Source organism: Apium graveolens, chromosome 6 (genome assembly GCF_009905375.1).
Source record: "Apium graveolens cultivar Ventura chromosome 6, ASM990537v1, whole genome shotgun sequence".
NCBI lineage: Eukaryota > Viridiplantae > Streptophyta > Magnoliopsida > Apiales > Apiaceae > Apium > Apium graveolens.
In genome coordinates, this window is record NC_133652.1 from 5,079,446 (window position 1) to 5,102,117 (window position 22,672).

The following is a 22,672-nucleotide window of genomic DNA, read 5'->3' on the forward strand; positions in this document are numbered from 1 at the left end:
CTTTAAATCATTATATATATCGTATCTTATTTTAAGTTTAGTTGCTACATAAAAATTCATATTCTTTTATTTTACTATTATTATTTATAATTAAATTGATTTGTCATTTAATAAGTAAATTAGTTTTATTATTATAAATAAATAATAATCAATAATATAGCTTTAGACAGTAAGTCAGATTAAAAAGAATAAAGTAACCATAAATCGGGTATTTACAACCAAACACAGGTTTTTACTTTTTCACGGTAACTAGTACACTGTAATTAGGTTCCATTGAATTTCAAGTTACCGCGTAACTATAAAACCCGTGAAACAAACGAGGCCTAAGTTTGAGATTTGCAGTGAAAAATTATAGCTAGATACGCTTTTCTCGAGTGAGGATGAAATACGTAATGCATGTATCCAATCTAATTTTAATTATTTGAGGTTTAAACACGCTTTTCTCGTTCGGCATATGAGATTTATCGATTATTTTCATTTAAAATTCTTTTTTTTTACAAAGCGTTTAAGCAAACACAAAACAAATATTCTCTCCGTGTCAAAAAAATTACATTTTGAATTTTTACGCATTTCAGCATTTTCGGAAGATATATTTATAACTTATAAGTAAAAATTTTAATTTTTTTATTTTGTATAAAAATATAAAGATAGTATTTTTAATGAAAACAAAAAAAAATTAAAAAAAGATTAATTCTAAGTATTTTTACCGTGCATCTTAAACTGCGTGAAAACAAAGAGGATAATTTTTTTACCACACTACATTACTTCAGTTATAGTGTTGGAACTTGGAGTTGGACTTGCCCAGTCAATTTAGTTGGACTTCACACGGAGAGAGAGAGAGAGAGTGAGCGTCACAGAGAGAGAGACCGAGAGAGAGAGAGAGTGAGCGTCACACAGAGAGAGAGAGAGGGGGAGAGAGGGAGAGAGGGAGAGAGGGAGAGAGAGGGAGGGAGAGAGAGAGAGAGAGAGAGCGAGAGTAGGTATGATTTCTTTGTTTCGGGTGCATTTTAATCTCGACCCACTTCTATAAACAGGTAATCTTTAACTCTCTATCTTTATAATTGTGTTTATTCATTCTTTCATAATTGATTTATTGAAATGATTGCTTTTGCGAAGTTGGATTTTTTTTTTTGTATTTTAATTTCTCCTGTTTTAGATGTCTTTGTGATTTTGCTCTGTTTTTCGGTAATCTGTTGTGGTTTAGCATTATGGTAATACGGTCCCTTTCCATTGATATTAGTAATTGTGCATTAGTCGAAATGTGGTAATTGATTGATTAATATAAGTATTGGTTTTCGATTAGCTGGAAGTTGGTTTATGGCATAGTGATTTTTAGAAGACTTTAGTGAATCGACAATCCTAGTTATGTTGGTCTTTGGTATGTTCAGGATGCCTGTAAAGGTGTTATTTAGGTCGCATTTAGAATGGAGCTCGTGCACTGGTGGATATGTGGAAGTCTTTGTTCTTTTAGCACAACCTAAGAATGTAGTGAAAGAGGCATGCTTTTTGCTCAAAATCTCTTGCTTGAACGTATAATTTACTTAACAAACTACACTTTTACATTTAAATAATTTTTCTTGGCTTCATCTTTGCCAAATTTTATGTATTTTTGTAGTGTGCTGTTATTTTTTATCATTTTAATATGATGTCGTCTCTCTGTGCGTGATGACCCTATTTCTACCAAATATCATATTATTTGGAATCAAAGAAAACACAAATCATATAATGAAAACAACTTTTTTTTAACGGTTGTTGATGATGTTGGAGGCAGCTTTAGTCAGATTACCTTCACACTATCCATTCATTTTAGTTCTAGTCTTGTGTGTTTTTGATGTAGTATGTTGGTGATTCTTGATGGTCTTGTTCTTGTTTTCCAAGTTGCTCTGCGTATCCCCAGCATAGAGATGATTTGACCTTTTGCTGCTTGAACATATCTTTTTATTTTCTCTGATTCCCGGTTCTGCCTTTGTTGTTATCACTTTAGTGAGTTTGAACCTGCACAACTACAAGAACCTGATACAAGGTATGATCTTGTTAATCCGATGTGCAAATAGAAATAAATTGTGTGAGACCTTTTAGATTCCCCTTCTTTCCATTGATTTTATACTACCATCACAAGATTTTTTGATTTTGGTCTGTAGAACACTGCTAGGATTTCTGCCATAATACATCTGTAGCTCTATATTATTAATTTAACTATGATTTTATTATAGTACAAGGTGGAAACTTGAGTTGCAGTACACGGCAAACTGTCAAGTGTTACCAACGTATTAGGCCAAGTGGAGGGCTAAACAAACTAAGAAACGAAGTAAGTTCATCATTTTTCGATTTACTACCATTGCATTTAAGAAATCTGACTTAAAATATGTATCTTTGTCAATCTTACTCTCCCCTAATTGTGCGAAGCAAACAGTTTTCTGATGTTTCTTAACATACTGAATGACTGATAATTTAAAATTAATATAATGATTCAATCATTTCACGTATATTATATGCCACCCTCTTACCCAAGTTGTATCATAATTCATTCTGGAGGGAAAGTAGGTTTTTTGTCATCTCATTGCTTTGCTATATATATTAAACTGTCCGGAGTGGGATTTGAAGCCACACCCTCATTAGAGTATCAAAACTTTGATTGGGTGTCTTACACCACTCGGTCATCCAGACTCTTTTGAATTGTTAATAAGCAATAGGTTGCTTCAAAGTAATGTCTTGATAATAATCAATGACAAAAGAAAAAATTTGAAACATGTAGTGGGAGTAATATTATGTATTGTCAAGCAAACTAACAAACTCAATTAGATTATTCTTCTTAACCTTCTTTGACCTTATAGGTGCACAAAGGATAGGTGTTACTTATTTTTCATATTGCTCAATGTGTTTATTTGGTGAAAAGTACCTATGTTTCAGTATGTAATAAAAAGCTTGATCCAATTATAACTCATGAAATTTGTTTAGAAATATTAAACGATTTTTTTTATATATATATGTATTGCCGGGGTTATAATCCTGCCAATAAAACGGTTGGTAGTACGTATCAAAAAAGAAATGTCAGGAGTGGGATTCGAACCCACGCCCCAGAGGACCAGAACCTAAACCTGGCGCCTTAGACCACTCGGCCATCCTGACTGTTTTTAATAAATTGTATTTTTTGATTATAAATTTTTAACCATTCTATTTAGAAAGAGATAAATTAACTTCAAAAAACTTGGACTCATGTGAAATTTATTTTTAGGCTTCAACTTGGCAGTCTGGATATGATATATATTGTGTGATACCTTTTCAATTCTCCTTGTTTCCTCTGATATAATACTACCACCACAAACCTTTTTGTTTTCCAGTACTGCTAGAATTTGTGCCTTGATACATCTGTAGGTATGCAGTATTAGTTTGAGTATAATTGTGTTACTGTACAGGTGAAAAATTCAGCCGCTGGAAGCGAGAAATTGTTGGTTGGTTATCTACGTATTGGTCAAAAGTGTTAGACAAACATAGAAGAGAAGTAAGTTTTTTTTCATGCAGTTTACTACCATTTCATTTAAGATTTCTGACCCAAGGTGTATCATGTCACAGTGTTTGTTCTCCCTAATTCAGACTATCGTAAGTGTTAAAATCCATGTGACCCAAGGTTGTAATCATAACTTCCAAGTCATTAAAAATGATAAATCACGAGAAAAGGGAATTTAAAAATACATGTAGTGAGAATAATTTTTGTCTTGTCGAGTAGAATAACAAACGCAATTAAGCTATTGAAATAGATGGCTCCTTATGAAGTTCGACTAACAGCTCATGTTACTAAATTTACAGTCCTCTCAAGACACAAGCATGCAAATGCTACATAACTACAGAATTAAAAAGTCTTTACTATCAACAAGTTTTTACTATCGTGTGTCTGTTTGTGTATATGTCTGATATGGGTCACCGACCAATGAGCCTCTTCCGTTTTGATACTCCCCTTCTCTTCTCAACCTTCTTTGACCCTAGAGTTGCACAAGGTATAGGTTTCTAAAATAACTCTTGTTTTTCATATTCCTCCAAGTAATTTATTTGGTGAAAAATACCTATGTTTCGGTATATGCTAGAAAGCTTGATCCCATTATACAACTCATGGAATTTTACAGAAATATTTTTTTTAAAGTAAGTATTTATACATGTATTGCGATGTTTACCTTCTAACTTATATTACATAATCTAATATTTAATAGTAGTTTTAGGGTCAGAAACAGTTAGGAAAAATGTAAATGTCAGAAGTGGGATTCAAACCCACGCCCTCATAAGAGGACAGGAACCTGAGTCCTGCGCCTTGGACCACTCGGCCATCCGGATTACTGTTAGCAAGTTCAAAATTTTTGGTATAAAATTGAATTTATAAAAGTGACAGATGGCAAAAAAAATTAAATCTAGAAACTGTTAATGTGAGTAATATTAACTGTCCGAAGTGGGATTTGAAGCCACATCCTTGTTAGAGGATGAGAAATTATAATTGGGTTCCTCAAGACACTCGGAAATTCAGACTATTGTCATTTTTTAACGAATGTTAGGTTTTCTTTTGACAGATTAACAAATGTTATGTTGTATTTGTAACTTCATACTTCATAGTCACAAAAATGATAAATGACAAACTCGATTAAGTTTTTGAAATGGATGCCTCCTTACTTGTTACTTCTCATGTTTAATATACAGCTTCTGCGACTAAAATTTACAGTCTTCCAAGATACATAGATGCTACATATATGTATGTATAATATATATATATGAGTCACAAACAATTAGGAAAGAATGAATGTGAGAAGTGGGATTCGAACCCACGCCCTCATTTTTATGAGGAGAGGAACTTGAGTCCCGGGCCTTGGACCCCTCGGCCATCTTGACTATTGTTATCAAGTTTAAAAGTTTTGTTATAAATTTTAGTTTATTAGAATGCCAAAAACTTAAAACTAAAAACTATTAACGTTAGTATTATCAACTGTCCAAAGTGTTACCTACGTATTGGGCCAGGGTAACATTGGGGAACAAGTTATTTAAATAGTTGGCAATAAAGAAGATTAATGACTATACATACATAGTAAGATTAAATTAACACACTATATGTTTCAGGTTTAAACAACAAACCTTAACTAATAAGTTAACAGTAGTATTGGAGTCGGAAGCAATTAGAAAAAATGAATGTCAGAAGTGGGATTCGAACCCACGCCCTCTTATATGAGGACAGGAACCTTAGTCCTGCGCCTTGACCACTCGGCCATCCTGACTGTTATTATCAGGTTTAAATTTTTTGGTATAAATTTTAATTTATAAAAACGACAGATTAAAGAATATTAAAGACTATACCGGCATAAATTTACCTTCTAACTAATATTACCCAAGATAAGTTAGTTTTTAACAGTAGTGCTGGAGTCGGAAGCAATTAGAAAAAACTAATGTCAGAAGTGGGATTCGAACCCACGCCCTCTTTATATGAGGACAGGAACCTGAGTCCTGCGCCGTGACCACTCGGCCATCCTGACTGTTATTATCAAGTTTAAATTTTTTTGTATAAATTTTAATTTATAAAAACGACAGATTAAAGAATATTAAAGACTATACCGGCATAAATTTACCTTCTAACTAATTTTACCCAAGATAAGTTAGTTTTTAACAGTAGTGTTGGAGTCGGAAGCAATTAGAAAAAATTAATGTCAGAAGTGGGATTCGAAACCACGCCCTCTTTATATGAGGACAGAACCTTAGTCCTGCGCCTTGACCACTCGGCCATCCTGACTGTTATTATCAAGTTTAATATTTTTGATATAAATTTCAATTTGTAAAATGACATATTAAAGAATATTAGAGACTATACGTACATAGTAAGATTAAATTAACACACTATTAAGTTTCAGGTTAAATAACAAAACTTAATAATAAGTTATTAAAGTACTAAGTACCTCCGTACTTTTCAAATCAAATTATTCATTACTAAACAGTCCTACATAAATTAACCTTCTAACTAATGTTACACAAAATAAGTTAATTTTTAACACTAGTATTGGAGTCAGAAGCAATTAGAAAAACTAAATGTCAGAAGTGGGATTCGAACCCAAGCCATCTTATACGAGGACAGGAAACTTAGTCCTGAGTCTTGACCACTCAGCCATCCTGTCTATTGATATATAAGTATAAAAGTTTTTTGGTATAAATTTTAATTTATAAAAAGGACAGATGAAGAAAAATAAAGTTGGGAACTGTTTTAGTGGGTAATATTAACTTTTGTGTGAGTTATTAATCAACCTCGATATATCTGATGTGTGTGCATCTGTATCACTCTTCTTTGTCTCTATGGGTGGACGAGGTTAGGTTTCTAAAATTACTTTTACATTTGTTTCATTATATGCGAAAAAGCTTTATCCAATTATATAACTCATGGATTTTATAGATATTAGTTTAAAATTTTAAGAAATGTGTGTATATTAATGTACTACACGGGTTATTATCCTGTCAATAAAACTGTTTTTATACGTACAAAAAGAAAAGTCTGGAGTAGGATTCAAACCCACGCCCCGTGGGACCAAAACCTTACCCTGGCGCCTTAGACCACTCAGCTCTCCAGTCTGTTGTTACTAATGTCTAACTTTTGAATTTTAATTTTTCACTTTTCTATTTATTGAAAAATGAATTGACTTCACAAAACTTGGAATTTATACGTATACATGGCAATTTTTTCAAATTTATGTGATTTATATTCTGTGATACCTTTTTTATTTCCTCTGATATATTACCACCCCAGACATTTTTGGTTTTCTGGATACTGCTAGAATTTTTGTCTTGAGACTCCGATCGATTGATTACCTAGGTATTGCTGCATTCAGGTATAGGTGCAGTCGTTTTACGTTTTTAAGTGCCACTCTGGTACCAGAGTTGGATCATTATTCATTTTTGGTTTGATGGCACATCGTTGTTAGAAGACCAAAAGCGTTTATCCATCCTGTCGCTGATAAAGTGTAGTGATGGGAACAAGTTATTTTAAAAAATTATCGTAAAATAATATAATAATACGTACAGAGAGTAAAGTTTCAAGTTCAACAATAGTCCTTAAATATAATATATTACAATAAGTACCGCTTTACTAAAAAAATTTAGACAAATTTACCTTCTAACAAATATTACAGAAGTTTTTATAGTTTTTAAAAGAAGTATTGTAGTCGGAACTCGGAAGCAATTTGGAAAAAATAATTGTCATGAGTGGGATTCAAACCCACGCCCTCATATGAGGACAGGATCGTTGGATACTGCGCCATTGACCACTCGGCCATCCTGACTATTGCTTATGTAGTCCAATTTTTTTGGTATACATTTTAATTTATTAAAAAAATTAGATTGAAATAGAAAAAATATATAAAACTATAAACTATTAGAGTGAGTAATATCAACTTTTTTTTTTTTTTGCTAAATTGAGTAATATCAACTTTTGTGTGATATAGTAACCTTCATAAAATAAATACCCGTTTTTGGTCTTTACAATTCAATCTGTAAGGTAAGAATTATTACTCGAGATGTTATGAACTATGGAAAAACCTGTGAGAAGTTGAATTGAAGCCACATTGTATTATTATAATTTTTTTATTTAGCAAAATAGAAAAAGAAAAACTGTCAGAAGTCGTATCCCAACAGAGGCCCTCATATTAATAACAATAAGACTACTCTTAATTAAATATATGTAAGTTTTCACTGCAAGAAAAGTGATTTATTGAGGTTGTTAAGCCTCACAGACAAAATAGTCATCAGATACAACCAACTTTAACGTAGGTTTGGTACTTATTGTTTGTTCTTGTTTTAGACAAAACCATCTGTCAATCAAACCAAGCGTTTTATGTTACACTGTAGGATTTACTGATCTTATGTTCTGTCCCTTGCAGCTACTAGAGGGGTTGCAAAGCTCGTTGTCCATCTCATAAGGATGCCGCGGGTAAAAACAGGAAATATGATTTACCATGCTTAAGCTGTAGGAACTGTCAGATGTACTTCCTGGTGCTTGAGCTTTAAAAACTAGGTTATAGATTTTCATATATGCCTAGTTTCTCACTTGGTTATGCTGTTTTCCGGATTCTTCTCCGGAATTGAGGAATCAACACATGAAGTTAAATTTGTATCATTGTTATTTGTTTATATGTTTCAAATCTGCATTGTTTTTTTACGTTCTTTATCTTTCTCTGTTTTCTCTTCTCTTCTCTTCTTTCATACTTTTATCTTGCATAAAGGTCAATTGCAGAATATAAGACACACAATGTGTCTACAATCTCAATCCTCAATCGTTGAAGCACATTTTGTCTTGAAAGTCGACCAGCAAAAATATATATTCAGCTTAACCATATTCACTTTATTTTAAAATTATGTGTTAAACGATCAGTAAACAAATCATCTAATTGTTTTTAGTATGTTATTTGTTTTATCACCCGGTTGTATCGACGGTTGGGGGTTTGTCCCGATTGTACTATATTCAAATTAATGAATGTTATTTGCATTTGTCAAAAAAATATATATTATTTTTTTAGTTATAATGTATGTACGTAAGTAATATCCAAAACCGAGATTTTTTAAGTTGAAGATTAGTGTTCCAAAAGTTTAATCAGTCCTCTATTTTGAATTTTTCTGATTAGTTTATGTGGGAATTGGTTCTCTCAACTATTTGCGTTAAAAAAAATTGTTGATATTTTATAAAATAACAAATTAAAAAATAGACAAATTTGTGGAATTTACTGAAAGTAATGGAAAAACATTATTTTACTTTGAGAATTATAGCACTTGGATTAGATGTTCAGCTAGGGCCAATTTTAAGGGGGTGTATTTAAAATATTCGTTTTATACGCATACATCGTATTATTATTAAAATATCGTTGATTATGCTACCTGGAACTTTTATACTTTCTCAGTCCTTAAATACATGTTCATTTTAACTTTTGATCGGACAACTTGATCAAATTTTGACCGAAATTTACATAGACTATACAATTGAGAAAAATAATAAAAAAAATATATCACTGCAAAGTACATTTAGTCAATTTTAAAATGTAATTTTTGGATTTTAAAAGAAGTTGATCGATAATTTTTAATGAAGAGTCAAAAATTGATAAATTTGACTTCAAGAGATGTAATATGGACATGTAATTGCCAACAAAGTGTTGGTGCAGTTGTACCCCTTGCAGTGACTTCGATCCATGATGTGTGCGGTGTTATCAATTAGCAAAAAATAAAAAAAAAATGGACACGTAATTAGAGATCGGGGAGTAATCACTAATCAGTAATGAAAAAACTGGAACTACTTTCACAAGAATCCTAACATGACAGATTAGTACATAAGCAAATTGGAACTACTTTCACAAGAATCCTAACATGACAGATTAGTACATAAGCTTAACATCCTTCTAAATAGCTAGTGTAATCAGCCCCAGAATTGTGCAGACAAGGCAATCATCTTGCTGCAATACAAGTCTAAACTAATCTCTAAATTCAATATAGAACGCTCCCTTGCAATCCTGCAGTAAAAATCTTACTAGTATGTTTCTTTTACGAGAATGAGAACAAATCAAACGGCTCTGTGGCCTTCGATTTATTGAACCAGAAAGACCATCCTTCTCGATATCACCACTTTGTTTACCATCAGTAGTAACAGAAGCGTAAATAGGTATAATCAGGGACACTATGTAAATCACAGAAGCAATGGCAACAATTGAACAAAGAGCGCGTGTGGCTCTCCTTGCTTCAGCACTTGCACGAGAATGCAGGCCTATTCAAATTTGGACTACATTAACAACCGAGAGTGTTAGCAATGTAATCCTTCAGAGTCGTATTAGGATTTATAAGAATCTTCTGAAAATGAAGTATCCTTCATATGCAGTTGCGTAAACATATAGAAGACAGCCAATTCTAGGGTTTTTTTAAGACGAAAGATGGCCAAAGACAATATTTTGAAAGATTTAACTAATGAAAGAAGTTCAAGCAAATGCAAGGCCCTGTGTAATTTGGGTTAGAATTGAAAAAAAAAACTCCCAAGAATATAAGACGAAAAGGCCAGAGAAAATTTGGGATCACAGAGAAGGATAAAGCTAGAAATGTCTGAACTCTCAGTGGCAGCAACAAAAAGGATGGAAGAAGTACCTTGATCAATAGCTGAGCCTTAGCTGCCTTCCACTTTACAATCATCTTCTAGACAAGTCCGGCTTCTAAGCTAAGCTAAGCTGCCGCCCGTGACTTGAGAAATCAATGCAACATCCTTCCATGTATTTTAGCTTCAGTGTACTTTTATCATCTCTGAAAGTCCATTAACTCACCGTCCTTGATCAAAGTCGACGATTTAAGCATATGACCATGGCCAAAATCAAACAACTAATATATTGACCTTTTTCCACTATAAAGAGCTTTAAATTTAAACTGAGAGCTAACTTCTTAGACCAGATAACATTAGATAACAATGAATCTCTAGCATAGTAGCATGATTGTGTTCTATCAGTTATGTCCAACTGAATCATACAACTAATAATCTAAGAATTATCAATCTATTGTTAAGTAAAGTTCACAGGTAGAATAGCACCATAATCGCATCAGAGCTTGCTTCATGCTTTTTATAAGACAGTAGGATTTGTTCATTTTCACGAGATGACCTTTACTCTAATTTCACATAAAATCTCCACACCTTTTACTCTAATTTCACATTATTTCTCTTAAATTACATTTAATTAAGCTGCATCCAACAAATTAATTTTTGCAACAATTGTAACAACTATATGATCAACAGACATAACAAAACCTATCAAACTATTTACATATGGTTTGAGAATGGAGCTTAAGAAATGAGAAGAAAGTGGGTCAAATTGTAAGACCTATCAATATTTAATGAGAAGAAAGAACTTGCACAAAATCCATTACAAGTGTAAAATTAAGCAGATATAGCTTACACAAAAGCATTACTTTACTGGAAGTTATCTAAACCCAATCTTTTGTCCGTAATTTCTTAGCAATGAAAGAATCCCCTAGATACAGCTGACAATTAGTAGAATCTGTATCAATATCTCCAGGAGCCAAAGGGTGGAACGTCACTGACTTGCCAAACACATCAAGCCAATCTAGTGCTGCTAACCAGTGTTTCTTAGAACGGATAAAAGGATTCGCCCTTAGCATGCTAATAACCTCGCGAAAGCCAGGAGGATAACGATTAATGCCATCAAAAGACAGGCGAGACTTACAGTCATAAGGCTTCAGACATAGCCACCTGATATTCACAGAAGCAATTTCATTCTCATCTTTAGATTCCCTACTAAGATCCCACCCATAGCAACAGGGTAAGTTTTTGAGAGGTGTGTCAAGGAAGGTCAGCAAGTCGAGGTGATGGGGGTCTAGGTTAGTGACAGCAAGAATGGGAATGTCCGGATATGATGCCCTAAGTGTCCTGAGAAATAAATACGACAATATGTCCCAAGTAACACTAACAACAAGATATTTAGACTTATCATTTAAGGAGATCAGATCCTTTAAAATCTTGTCACTGGTAGCTAAAAGAATGAAAGAGGCATTTGTCTGGACAGAGGCAGCAAACCGAATACTAGAAACAGGTATATAATTGTTGTCGGAATCAAGCAACTGACATTGACCATGAATGCTTAGTCCTGACAACTGAATGGATTTTGGCCTTTTGAAGATCGAGTCAGGGTTGCCTATGTTACTGATATATGCTTCCTCTCTCAATCTTACACTTTTACAAATTGACAACCAGTCGAATTCCAATTTATGCAATTTTGGGGATTCTTTTTCTGTGGATGGGAGGTAACACAGGTAGGTAGACCACTCTTTGTACCCCAAATTTAACAAAGATTGTAGAGTCTCGTTGTAATCCATAAAAAGTCCATCTGGCGACAACACACTTCCACACTCACGATGACCAAGTTCGACGTTTGTTACTTCCTGGAAAAGCCTATCCACGACGACTTTGATAGTATCCGAAGATTTGAACCCATACAGAACGACTGGTTCAACCGGTGGCCAGGAACTTATAGATACACGTACCTGCAGAAACCAAAAAACCCACAAATCAGAATTCAAAAAAAAAATTAGGACTTACAAAAAACCCTTAAATCAGAATTCAACCACTTACTAACAAACAGCATTATAACGATTCCCGCCCCAAATCCCTAATTCAAATTTTAAACCCTAAAATTGAGCAATAGTGTATAATACAGAGAGAGGAAGGGAGGGAGAGAGATAATGAGTGTTAAATATACAGGGAGAGAGTGAGAGATAGAGAGGTGTGTGTGTGAGAGAGAGGGGGGGAGAAGGGAAGAGGGGGAGAGAGAGACCCCAGGAGGGAGGGAGAGAGAGAGAGAGAGAGAGAGAGGGAGGGAGGGAGGGGGAGGGAGGGAAAGAGAGAGGGAGAGAGACCTTAATCGATTGATCATCCATGACCTTCGATCCATCATCCATGCCTTCGTCCCAGCAGCAGCTTCCTTACAAACCCTACTGATTCCGCTCTTTATCCTTTCGAATAAGACTTCTGAGTTTTTTTAGTTTTAAATTGTAAGTTGGCGGGTGAAGCGGCAAAATAACAATTTTTAATATCGAAATGGTGAAAATAATAATTTTCGGGAGCCTAGAGGAAAATGTCGTATGAAATATGTATCCAGTATCGGGGTATTAGCTGATACGCATGCAAAGCTTGGATAACAAGTAACAACCGATACATAACTTGTGATGATTGTGATCGACACTACTATAAAAGTAAATTCAAAAGTAATCGAATTTTTGATTTTTTCCTATCGCCGTTAAAATCTGAGTAATGCTGTTATAGTTTTTCAGTGACGTGATAAATATTTTAAGAGTATTTTTAAAATTTTAGAGAATTAAATGCAATTTTGAAGGTGATTTCGATATCCAAATTCGAAACTTCTGTAACCAAAATGCTCATTTTTCAATCATCTTTCCATCTACACCATCAAAATTCAGTTTGGGAAACTTTCAATTTTTGAATGAAATTAGAGTTTTAATTCGATTAATTTTTCAGTGATGTTGACGATATTGATGAATAGAGTATTGAAAATCATATGATTATTTTTAGTATGTTATTTGTTTTATGTTGTATCGACTGTACTATATTCAAATTAATGAAAGTTATTAGCATTTGTAAAAAAATATATATTATTTTAACATTACTTTTTTGGTTATAATGTAAGTACGTAAATCTTAAGTTGAAGATTAGTGTTCCAAAAGTTTAATCAGTCCTCTATTTTGAATTTTTCTGATTAGTTTATGTGGGAATTGGGATCTGTCAACTATTTGCGTTAAAAAAATTGTTGATATTTTATGATTTAAGAAAATAACAAATTAAGAAAATAGATAAATGTGTGGAATTTACTGAAAGTAATGGAAAAAAATTATTTTACTTCGAGAATTATAGCACTTAGATCAGATGTTGAGCTAGGGCCAATTTTAAGGGGGTGTATTTAAAATATTCGTTTTATACACATATATCGTATTATTATTATTAAAATATTGTTGATCTTAAATACATGTCCATTTTAACTTTTGATCGGTCAACTAGATCAAATTTTGACCGAAATTTACTTATACTATATAATTGAAAAAAAATAAAAAAAAATATATCATTGCAAAGTACATTTAATCAATTTTAAAATGTAATTTTTGGATTTTAAAAGAAGTTGATCAATAATTTTTAATGAAGAGTCAAAAATTAATCAATTTGACTTCAAAAGAAGTAAAATGCACATGTAATTAGGGAGGGAAAGAATAATCACTAATCACTAATGAAAAAATTGGAACAAATCAGGGGATGGTTTTATACGTGTACTATCTTTAATATTTCTTTAACAATATTTTAATGAGAAGTAATATTTCTTTAGTGTCAAATTGTACTAATTTGACAATTAGGGGGATGATTTTAAACGTGTACGATTAATTTTATTCCTTCAGTAGAACCTCCCGTCTTTAGTAGGACGTATTATTACAATGTGCATCCCGTATTTTTAATATTATAACAGATTATACCTCGATTTTAACTTCAACTCGTTTCAAAAAATATATAAATTTGTATGATAATATTACATAATATTTTTTACTTAAAAATAATTAAAATATAAATATTCTGTTAAAATATAAATATTCTCTATTAAATCTGAATTGAAATCACATACTTAGTGCGCACCCGAAGGGTAGCGGCTGCGGGTTACCTACGATAAAAAAAATCACAAATAAATCTTTTATCCAAATTTTTTAATTTAAATACTATGCAGATAATTTTAAATTATATATATTTTTAAATAATAATATCAAAAGATATCTATTTTATCAAATATATGTGCTTAGGTTTTGATATCACTTTTTGACACAATCTTTATAATTTATAATTTCTTATTTTTATTTTAATATTTTTATAATAAATCTCTATTAAAACTATAAGTTGCCTTATAAAACTATAAGTTGCCTTATTTTTCAAATTTTTAGTGTTACTAAATACTTCTTTGATTCATGTTCTTATGTTTATTTTAAAATAAATTAGCTACAAAATATGTACCAAATTAAAATTTTATAAAATGCATGCAATGTTACTGGACATTCTTTTTCTCGGAAGCCACTGAACTACACTACACAAACCAAAATTTTCTATTTTATTCTGTTTGCTTTGGATTTCATAATATAATAATCTACTAAAAACCATCGAATTTTATGTTTATGTCTGAGCTCAAGATTTCGTTAATTTTATAGCATTTGGTTTTGATTTGGATCGTTTTTATAACATTAATTTTGGGTTTCTGTTTATTTAAAAAAATCACACTAGACCCCAGCATGTTTGTCTGTTATATGTTTTGTTTTTTAATTTAATTTTATAATATATAATTTATGGATTTCAAAAGTTATGAAAATTTAAAATAAAGTATAAATTATAAAACTATATAGGGTACGTATCGTCAAAATATTAAAACCATGGGATGCATATCGTCATTATATAAACTTTTGAAAAAAGATTCCGACTTTACCCCGACAATAATGGTTATTTTGGACAAAAATTATTAAAAGGGTGCAATATGAAGTGAAATTTAAAATCAAGGGATACATTTGGCCAAAATTAAAAGTTTAAGATCAAACCGAAAAAGTGAATATTTATAAGGGGTGCAAAGTGTCATTTACTCTAACTTATTCTAGCACTCAAGTGAAGCAAACACACAACCCCATAAGAACAATTATACGTACGGAACAAAGTAAAATACCAGACGAAATTTCGAAATTCAGAAATTGGGATCAGAACATGGAGTACATAGAACTTGGCAATATTCTAACAACAAATAACACTTTGATAGTGTAATAATCACACACTCGGCGAGCAACTTATTGTTGTAGAAACCAAAAGAACCCACAAAATGAAAAATTAACAAAGATAAAAAGGGAGTACTAAATATAGGGTGGAGATCAAACTAGTGTTGGAAATTGTGAAAAATAGTTCCACCTTAAATTGTAAATTTAAGACCCGATTATGAGTTCTTTTGTTTAAGTAACTGCAATACTCGATACAACCAAAAATTTGCCATATTGTCACCAACCAGCAACCATAACTATTACCACTGTACCCGAAAATCAATTTCTCTTTAGATACAAACATGAACCAATGCTTTTTGCAGGACATAAATTGACCCAGTCCCTCTGAAACAATATAGAATTATCAAGTCCAACAGCAGGAACTACTCTAAGGCGGTGTTAGGCGACCGTGAAATCATTCCAGTCATACATGTACTTCACAGTGATAAAAAGGAAATGCACACGAAGTAAAAAATACAAATATAAATCAACAATTTATAACAAACTCTGACTATCTGGTCAGAATTTAGCATAGGGAATCAAAGCACTAGCACGTAATCCACTATAGATTGCACATAATCCATTATAAGTCTAAAATTAAGCAATATAGCTTATCAAAATAATTACACATAATATGATTCAAAATTAGTCCAAAATGTAGCTACACAAAAGCATTTATTACCTGACACAATTTCAGACCCAAGCTTTTTTAGATAATTTCCTAGAAATGAAATCACCCCCTAAATTAAACGACACACACTTACCATACAGGTCAAGCCAATCCAGTGCTGCTAACCAATCTTCCTTTCTACGGAGATAGGGATTCACCCTGAGCATGCGAATGACCTCATCAAAACCAGGAAGACACGCACGGGCATTATTATCAAAGTGGAGACCCTCAAAGTCACCCGGACAAAGGCCAAGCCATTTGATGTTCACAAAATTAAAATCAGTTTCATCGTCCTCATCAAAGTCCTCATTATAGTCCTCGTTAAAGTACTCATCAAAGTCCTCATCAAAGTCCCCGCTGAGATCCCACCCGTAGCAGGTAAGTACGTTGTCGGGAGGAGTGTCTAGGAATGTCATCAGGTCGAGGTGGTGGGGATCAAGGTCAGTGACAGCTACAATCGAAAATTTCGGATATAAAGTCCTAAGTGCCCTGAGAAAAAAGTAAGACTGTAGGTCCCAACAAACATGAAGAATAAGATATTGAGAATTGGTATTTAAGGATACCAGATGCCTAAAAATCTCAGGGGTAGGAGCCAAAAGAATGACATGGGCAGTGGTCTTGATAGAGAAAGCAAACTTAAAACTAGAAAAAGGTATATTTTCTTTTTTGGAGTTAAACAACTCACATGGGCCATTAATCCCTAGGCCCCGCGAATCAATCAATGGGAGCGGCTCATGAAAGGTTTTTGGCCTCTTTACAATTGAGACTCGGTTGGGCTTCTCATCTCCGTCTTTGTTTTCATGACAAAACCTTGGAATGTACTTGCCCTTGAGAGGTTCCTCATCATCGTTGCCTTTGAGACACAACTTTTGCATGGAATTGCCCTCGTGCGGTTCCTCAATGAATCGTGCACTCTCTGTAAGCCTCAACAAGTGTAAGTGCTCCCTTATCTTTGGTGTGCCTTCTATACCTGGATCTCTGAGGTAATGCATGGTGATATTTTTTGAGCCGCAGGACTCCGATAATGATACTAGAGTTTGATCCTCCCCAAAAACTCTTCCATCTGATGAAACCATTGCTCTAGTGGCAGGATGAAGCGGAAGAAAGTCAGTTTCAATTGGTTTGTTGAAGACCAAATCATTGACCTTATTTTTGACTATGCCAACAGTGTCGGAAGATTTAAACCCATCCAGAAAGAATGGCTCAGGTTTACCCAGGCAACATACAACAACACATACCTGCAGGAAACCAAAAGCAGTGATTACAGGGGTTACGAGATGAAAGAAATTATAAATTCAGAAACAATAAACGAAGGCAACAGGAAACCAAAAAACCCACAAAAGCAAAAAGGAAGAAGCGCTTATGTTGATTAAAGGTATACATTTCTAAAGAAATAACCAAAAAAGAGTATTAAAACAATTAAATTCATACACCAACTCTTGTCAAAAAAATCATACACCAACTAGTCGATATATATATATAAATATATGCATAGGTTATCAAAGATTATAAACAAAAAATGAAAAAAAAAAACAAGAAACTCCTTAAAATATATTATCGGGTTTCAATGAGTAAAATTCATACACCAAATTTTAAGTATAAAAACAAACCTATAATTCTAACTAATCATGTTTGAGAGGATCAGAAACTATAGGGAGCCTTCATTGATGATAGATCATCCATGGAGTCTACCGACAGCTATAAGCAAATTTGAAGTTATAAGCTCTAAACAATTGTGGCTTATTAACAAACAGCATTATAATGATCCCCGCCCCAAAATCCCTTTCAAATTTTAAAACCTGAAATTGAGCAATAGTGTATAAGGGGGGGCGAGAGAGAGAGAGAGAGAGGAAGGGGAGAGAGGAAGAGGGGGAGAGAGATAGATAGAGATAGAGATAAAGAGAGAGACCCCAAATCCCTAATTCAAATTTTAAACCCTAAAATTGAGCAATAGTGTACAAGCATAAGGAGGAGGGAGAGAGAGAGAGAGAGAGAGAGAGAGAGAGAGAGAGAGAGGGAATGAGAGAGAGAGAGGGAGGGAGGGAGCGAGAGAGAGAGAGAGAGAGAGAGAGAGACCTTAATTGATTGATCATCCATGGCCTTCGATCGATCATCCATTGTCCCCTTCGTCCCAGACTCCCAGCAGCAGCGTCCTTACAAACCCTACTGCATGTTAAATTTTTCTGTTGTTTAGGATTGCAAATCACTTGCAAATATCTAGGAAAGGATTCAGTTGTTAATCATATGCAAATCAAATTTAAAACATCTGTTAAGTTCAATTCGTGTACTTGTACTCGAAAGCAACACTATTTTCATAAGTAATCAACATCTTCTTCACTAAATAATTACTAATATTGTATATTGGTGCAGCACCTGTCTACTGTAGATATCAAAGAAGAGGTAATAAGTTCTGTATAGGTATTGTTTCTGCTATGATTTTTTGCCCAAACCAGTAAATAAAGTCGCGCTTTGTGGTGGTGATATTTAATTTTTCTATAAATTCGGATATTAATTAATATTATAATTTTAAAAAAAAAATTGAACCATCCTCCAGTCAAGTATATTACTGACCAGAAATTATTTAGTTCGAATATCCTTGTCTAGGATATAATCGAAAGGCTATTTCATATAAATATGAATATGCTTTCTAATTCGAATAGTACGCCACCTAACCTCTCACATATCATCCTTGTTAAATGATAATATATTTTTTCTTTATACATCCAAACTACTCTTCTTTGATTATACATAAATTTTAACTCGTGTATGGTATTTGTAAGTTACTAATTTTAATCTATTTACTCGTTTTCAGATTTTTAGAAATAAGATCTTTTTTATCTCATGAATTTTTTTATGAATTATGATATAAGTTAATATTACAATTTAGATAAAATTATTTTGAACCGCCTTCTTGTCAAACATAATACTGATCAGAAATTGTCACCTTTGAATTTATAATCTTATTTACTTCGATTATCCTTGTTTAGTATAAAATCGAAAACCTAATTTCTCAAAAATATGAATGTATTCCATAGTTTTAATAGAATGTCACCTAACCTCTCTCATCTCATCCTCCTTAACTAATAATACATTTTTATTTATAAATCCAAACTACCATATTTTGATTTATAAATATATTTGTAGACTTATAATTTATTAAAAATGAGTTAAACCCCTTTTGTTATAAATAATGATAATTTTTCTTTGAAAATTCGAACTCTTCTTCTTTATAAATTAGGGTACATGTGATTTTTACTTGAATTATACATGAACTTTTAAAAAAAATGATCCAAGACTTGTACATGAATTTCAGACTCGTGCATGATATTTGTAAGCTACTAACTCTCATTTATTATAGCACATTTAGCTTCACCGATCAAGATCTTCCATGTCTAATAAATTTTTATAAATTCGGATTAAATTAATATTACAATTCAGATAAAAGCCCCCAATATCCACTATTAGGTTAACACTGCCTGAAATACTCACGAACCAGAAGTAACACCCTAAATGACCACCACTTACGCCATCAACATAGGCACATCATTCAAATGCGCCTCAGTGGGGGCTCTAGTAAGGGACACCGGGGACATGTGTCCCCCATAAAATCAAATTTTTACGTTTTTTCATTATTATTTTTTTAAAAATATGAAAGTGCCCCCTCAAAATTCGAAAATATAAAGGGGTATTCTCAAAATTTTCCCGATGTCCCCCTAAACTAAAATTTCTGGATCCGTCTCTGGCCTCATTTATGGGAGTATCAATGGAGAGTGACTAGTATGCACAAGGGTAGGTGTATGGAGAAAATGTTATATTGCTCAAATATCTTATCTTGTACTCCCTTCGTCTCTTAATACATTTCCTATTTTCCTTTTTGGGTCATTCAAAATATTTTTCCTATTTTCATTTTAAGTCACAAAATTATCTTTAAAATTGTGCCAAAATATCCATATCTCAAATTGCCATCAAATTGTCAACAAATATTTTAAATCAAAATATCATCATATTATCCTAATATCAACAATAAAAACATCCCTCTTTTTACTCGTACCCGACTCCCTCTTCACCCATGAACCCTAATTTCCCAACCCCTCCCTATTAGCTCTTGGATTAAACACAACTTTCAATTCTCTCTTCACCCACAAACCATAATTCCTCCGCCCCAATTCTTTCTTCGATTAAACATTTGATTAAACTGAGTAATATAAATACGTACTATGGATTTTAGGATTCCGACAATGAGGCGATGGGTTCCTATCGATGTTCCGATCCTGACCATTTTTTATTTTTTTGCTAAGCTCCATATGCATCTGATAATTGTTGTGACATTCTACTTAGTGGCAACATCTTTAATTGCACATTGATAAGGTTTTCCAGAATTTTTCTTTGACCGGTGGCTTAGCAAGAATATAAGAATTTCTGAACCTGCATATGTACTAATTAGCTTCGGTTTTGTCTTGTTAACAGGTGGTTCATTTAAATCAAGTTGATGTTGCATGTGTGAATGCTCTGGTGGTGGTGGTTCATTAAGATCAAAATAAAAAATTCCATCACCATTCATGTGTTAACCAAAGGAGTAGATTTTATAATTAGAGGAACAAATTTTAAAAATTTGTTTTGTATCAACGGACTACTATAATGACTACTGTAATGAAGATTAATTTTGTATTTGTATGTGAGAAATGTAATGTTACTCCCAATTCATGTGTGTGTAATGTTGTGTTTTGATTGTTTGTTGTCAACTTGTCATTTGAAAAAGCAAAATGGGGGAAAGTTTAGGACACCCAAAGATTATGTAATTTTCTTAAAACTTATGATTTTAACCAAAGAGAAAATGTTTTAAGGGACATATGAAGAAATATTTATTTCTCACAAACAAGAATGCGCTGTCGACAACGGTGTAACAATTGGGCATTTCGGGAACCTATCCAGAAAGTAGGTATTTTGGATAGGCCGGTCACTAAAAATAGGCATTTTAGGTAATTTTCCTCTTTTATTTAATTGTTTTCAGGTACAAAATCTTGCATTTAGTTAAATAAAAATTTAATAAGACCAGATAATTCATTTACGTAACAATTGACACCGCTTCAAGATTTAATTTCGTTTTATACAATGAACTTAAAATTAATTTTTATTGAATTCATAAATTCAATTATATGCTACTTAAATTTAATTTTTTTTTATTAAAATCTTAGTTTGGATTGTAACCTAAATATAGGTCCCTTAATTTGTAATTTGTGGTAATCATATGTTCTTTTACAATTTTTTTTAATTAAGTTTCAGAATCTTTTATCAATTTCCAGTCACCCGGGTCGAACAAACTGTGACCATATTACTTTGCCAAAAAAAATCGTGACCTTAGAGCATCTCCAACCCATACCCACCTCTTAGCTATATCCTACGTGGATAATAAATTTTAGCTAATGGTCTTGATTTTGGCTTCTCCAAAGGCACAACCTGTTAGCTAAATTTTTAGATAACGTTAAAATGATCCTCCAAATTTGTTGATTGAGAAGTTATTATCTATAATTGCCACATCGGCTCTGCCCAATTAAAAAAGTTAAAGTAATATTCTCTTTATAGATCTAATGGTGTAAAATTATCAACATGATCTTGAAATTTTAAAACTAATACTTTATTATTATTTTTAAAGAATAACTAACCATTATAGATAATAGCATTGAAACAAAATACCTTTTTCATTGTCTAAATTAACGTTGTTGGAAATGCTCTTTAGAGCAAGTGCACCGCGCTGCCCAACTCGCCAGGTGGAAGAGAGAGACAAGCTGGGCAACTACACGTGCGCTGGAGAGGAAAGAAAAACTTGGGCAGGCCCAAGTTAGAGACTCCACCCACTCTGCCAATTTTCAGCAGGTTTTTGTTATTTTATTAATTTTTTACAAATCATGTACTTCAACCAACGGTTATGTTACAATTCTGAAAAAAAACAGTGAACGTTATATATTAAATGTTCAGATTTTCTCCTATAAATATAAAATTTTCACACATAAAATTTTCACACTTCTCATTTTATTTTCCTAAAATATTATTTTTAATCCCCATCAATATCTATCTTCAAATCCTCAAAACACAAACCCGAATTCTCAATCTTCGAACACCCAATTTCTGTATCCTTTTCCGAATCCTTATTTTCTATTTGCCCAAAATACAAATATCGATAATTCTCAATTTTCCAACTCACAAAATCCGTGTTATAATCCTCAAATGCTAAATTCTCAATTTCCGTTTCCTAATCCTTTTACCCCTATGCTCAAAATTCATAATTTTCATACGGTTCAAAATTTTCACATCCAAATTTAGGAAATCAACAAACCACTACCAATAATCAAAATTCTCCATACTCATAAAATTCTTTTTTTGATACTACGAATATTATTTATCTAAATGATGATGTCAATGAATTGGATGACCCACGAGGAGGTGCAACCCAGTGGACTTGGACTGAAGATAAACTCTTAATTAGCGCATGGTTGAATGTGTCGATTGATCCCTTGATTGGGGCGGATAAAAAAGGTGAAGCATTTTGGGATCGAATTCATAATTATTGTGAAGAAAATAATTTTGGTCTTATCAAAAGAGGGGTAATAGCTATCAAAAAAAAGGTGGCAATGAATAAATGAAAGGGCTCAGCGATATGGAGCGTGTTATGAG

At 32.8% G+C, this 22,672-nt stretch overlaps 2 protein-coding genes, 1 long non-coding RNA gene and 4 other non-coding genes across 8 annotated transcripts; 1 reads left to right on the top strand and 6 right to left on the bottom strand.

Moving 5' to 3' along the window:
* Positions 1-802: 802 nt before the first annotated feature.
* LOC141664345 (uncharacterized) lies at positions 803-8,177 on the top strand. Its single transcript, XR_012551977.1, has 5 exons — positions 803-1,034; positions 1,985-2,023; positions 2,214-2,308; positions 3,417-3,502; positions 7,893-8,177. It is a non-coding gene; the product is annotated as an uncharacterized LOC141664345 (long non-coding RNA).
* On the bottom strand, positions 3,050-3,129 carry TRNAL-UAG (transfer RNA leucine (anticodon UAG)). Its single transcript has one exon. It is a non-coding gene; the product is annotated as a tRNA-Leu (tRNA).
* Positions 4,243-4,326, bottom strand: TRNAL-CAG (transfer RNA leucine (anticodon CAG)). Its single transcript has one exon. It is a non-coding gene; the product is annotated as a tRNA-Leu (tRNA).
* Positions 5,168-5,252, bottom strand: TRNAL-AAG (transfer RNA leucine (anticodon AAG)). Its single transcript has one exon. It is a non-coding gene; the product is annotated as a tRNA-Leu (tRNA).
* Positions 5,422-5,507, bottom strand: TRNAL-CAG (transfer RNA leucine (anticodon CAG)). Its single transcript has one exon. It is a non-coding gene; the product is annotated as a tRNA-Leu (tRNA).
* Positions 8,178-10,897: 2,720 nt separating the features above from the next.
* On the bottom strand, positions 10,898-12,491 carry LOC141663599 (uncharacterized). The gene is made up of 2 exons (XM_074469381.1): positions 12,406-12,491; positions 10,898-12,033 (listed from the first exon to the last, which is right to left on the bottom strand). The coding sequence occupies exons 1-2, from the start codon at positions 12,445-12,447 to the stop codon at positions 10,957-10,959; spliced, it is 1,119 nt and encodes a 372-aa protein (XP_074325482.1). The 5' UTR covers positions 12,448-12,491; the 3' UTR covers positions 10,898-10,956.
* A 3,415-nt stretch (positions 12,492-15,906) lies between these two features.
* LOC141667398 (uncharacterized) lies at positions 15,907-18,425 on the bottom strand. Of its 2 annotated transcripts, XM_074473883.1 has the most exons (3): positions 18,374-18,425; positions 18,077-18,166; positions 15,907-17,238 (listed from the first exon to the last, which is right to left on the bottom strand). In XM_074473883.1, the coding sequence occupies exons 2-3, from the start codon at positions 18,116-18,118 to the stop codon at positions 16,024-16,026; spliced, it is 1,257 nt and encodes a 418-aa protein (XP_074329984.1). In that variant the 5' UTR covers positions 18,119-18,166; positions 18,374-18,425; the 3' UTR covers positions 15,907-16,023. The 2 variants fall into 2 exon arrangements, with proteins under 2 accessions (XP_074329984.1, XP_074329983.1); XM_074473882.1 differs by lacking the exon at positions 18,374-18,425 and having other exon boundaries at positions 18,077-18,356.
* Positions 18,426-22,672: the final 4,247 nt, after the last annotated feature.

What these genes read in the sequence shown, in the direction of transcription:
- LOC141663599 (XM_074469381.1), bottom strand. Translation starts at nt 12,447, where the DNA reads ATGGATGATGGATCGAAGGTCATGGATGATCAATCGATTAAG. An exon ending in TGGATGATCAATCGATTAAG is followed by an intron (nt 12,034 to 12,405) that starts GTCTCTCTCCCT and finishes TGGTTTCTGCAG; the next exon opens with GTACGTGTATCTATAAGTTC.
- LOC141667398 (XM_074473883.1), bottom strand. Translation starts at nt 18,118, where the DNA reads ATGGATGATCGATCGAAGGCCATGGATGATCAATCAATTAAG. An exon ending in TGGATGATCAATCAATTAAG is followed by an intron (nt 17,239 to 18,076) that starts GTCTCTCTCTCT and finishes GGTTTCCTGCAG; the next exon opens with GTATGTGTTGTTGTATGTTG.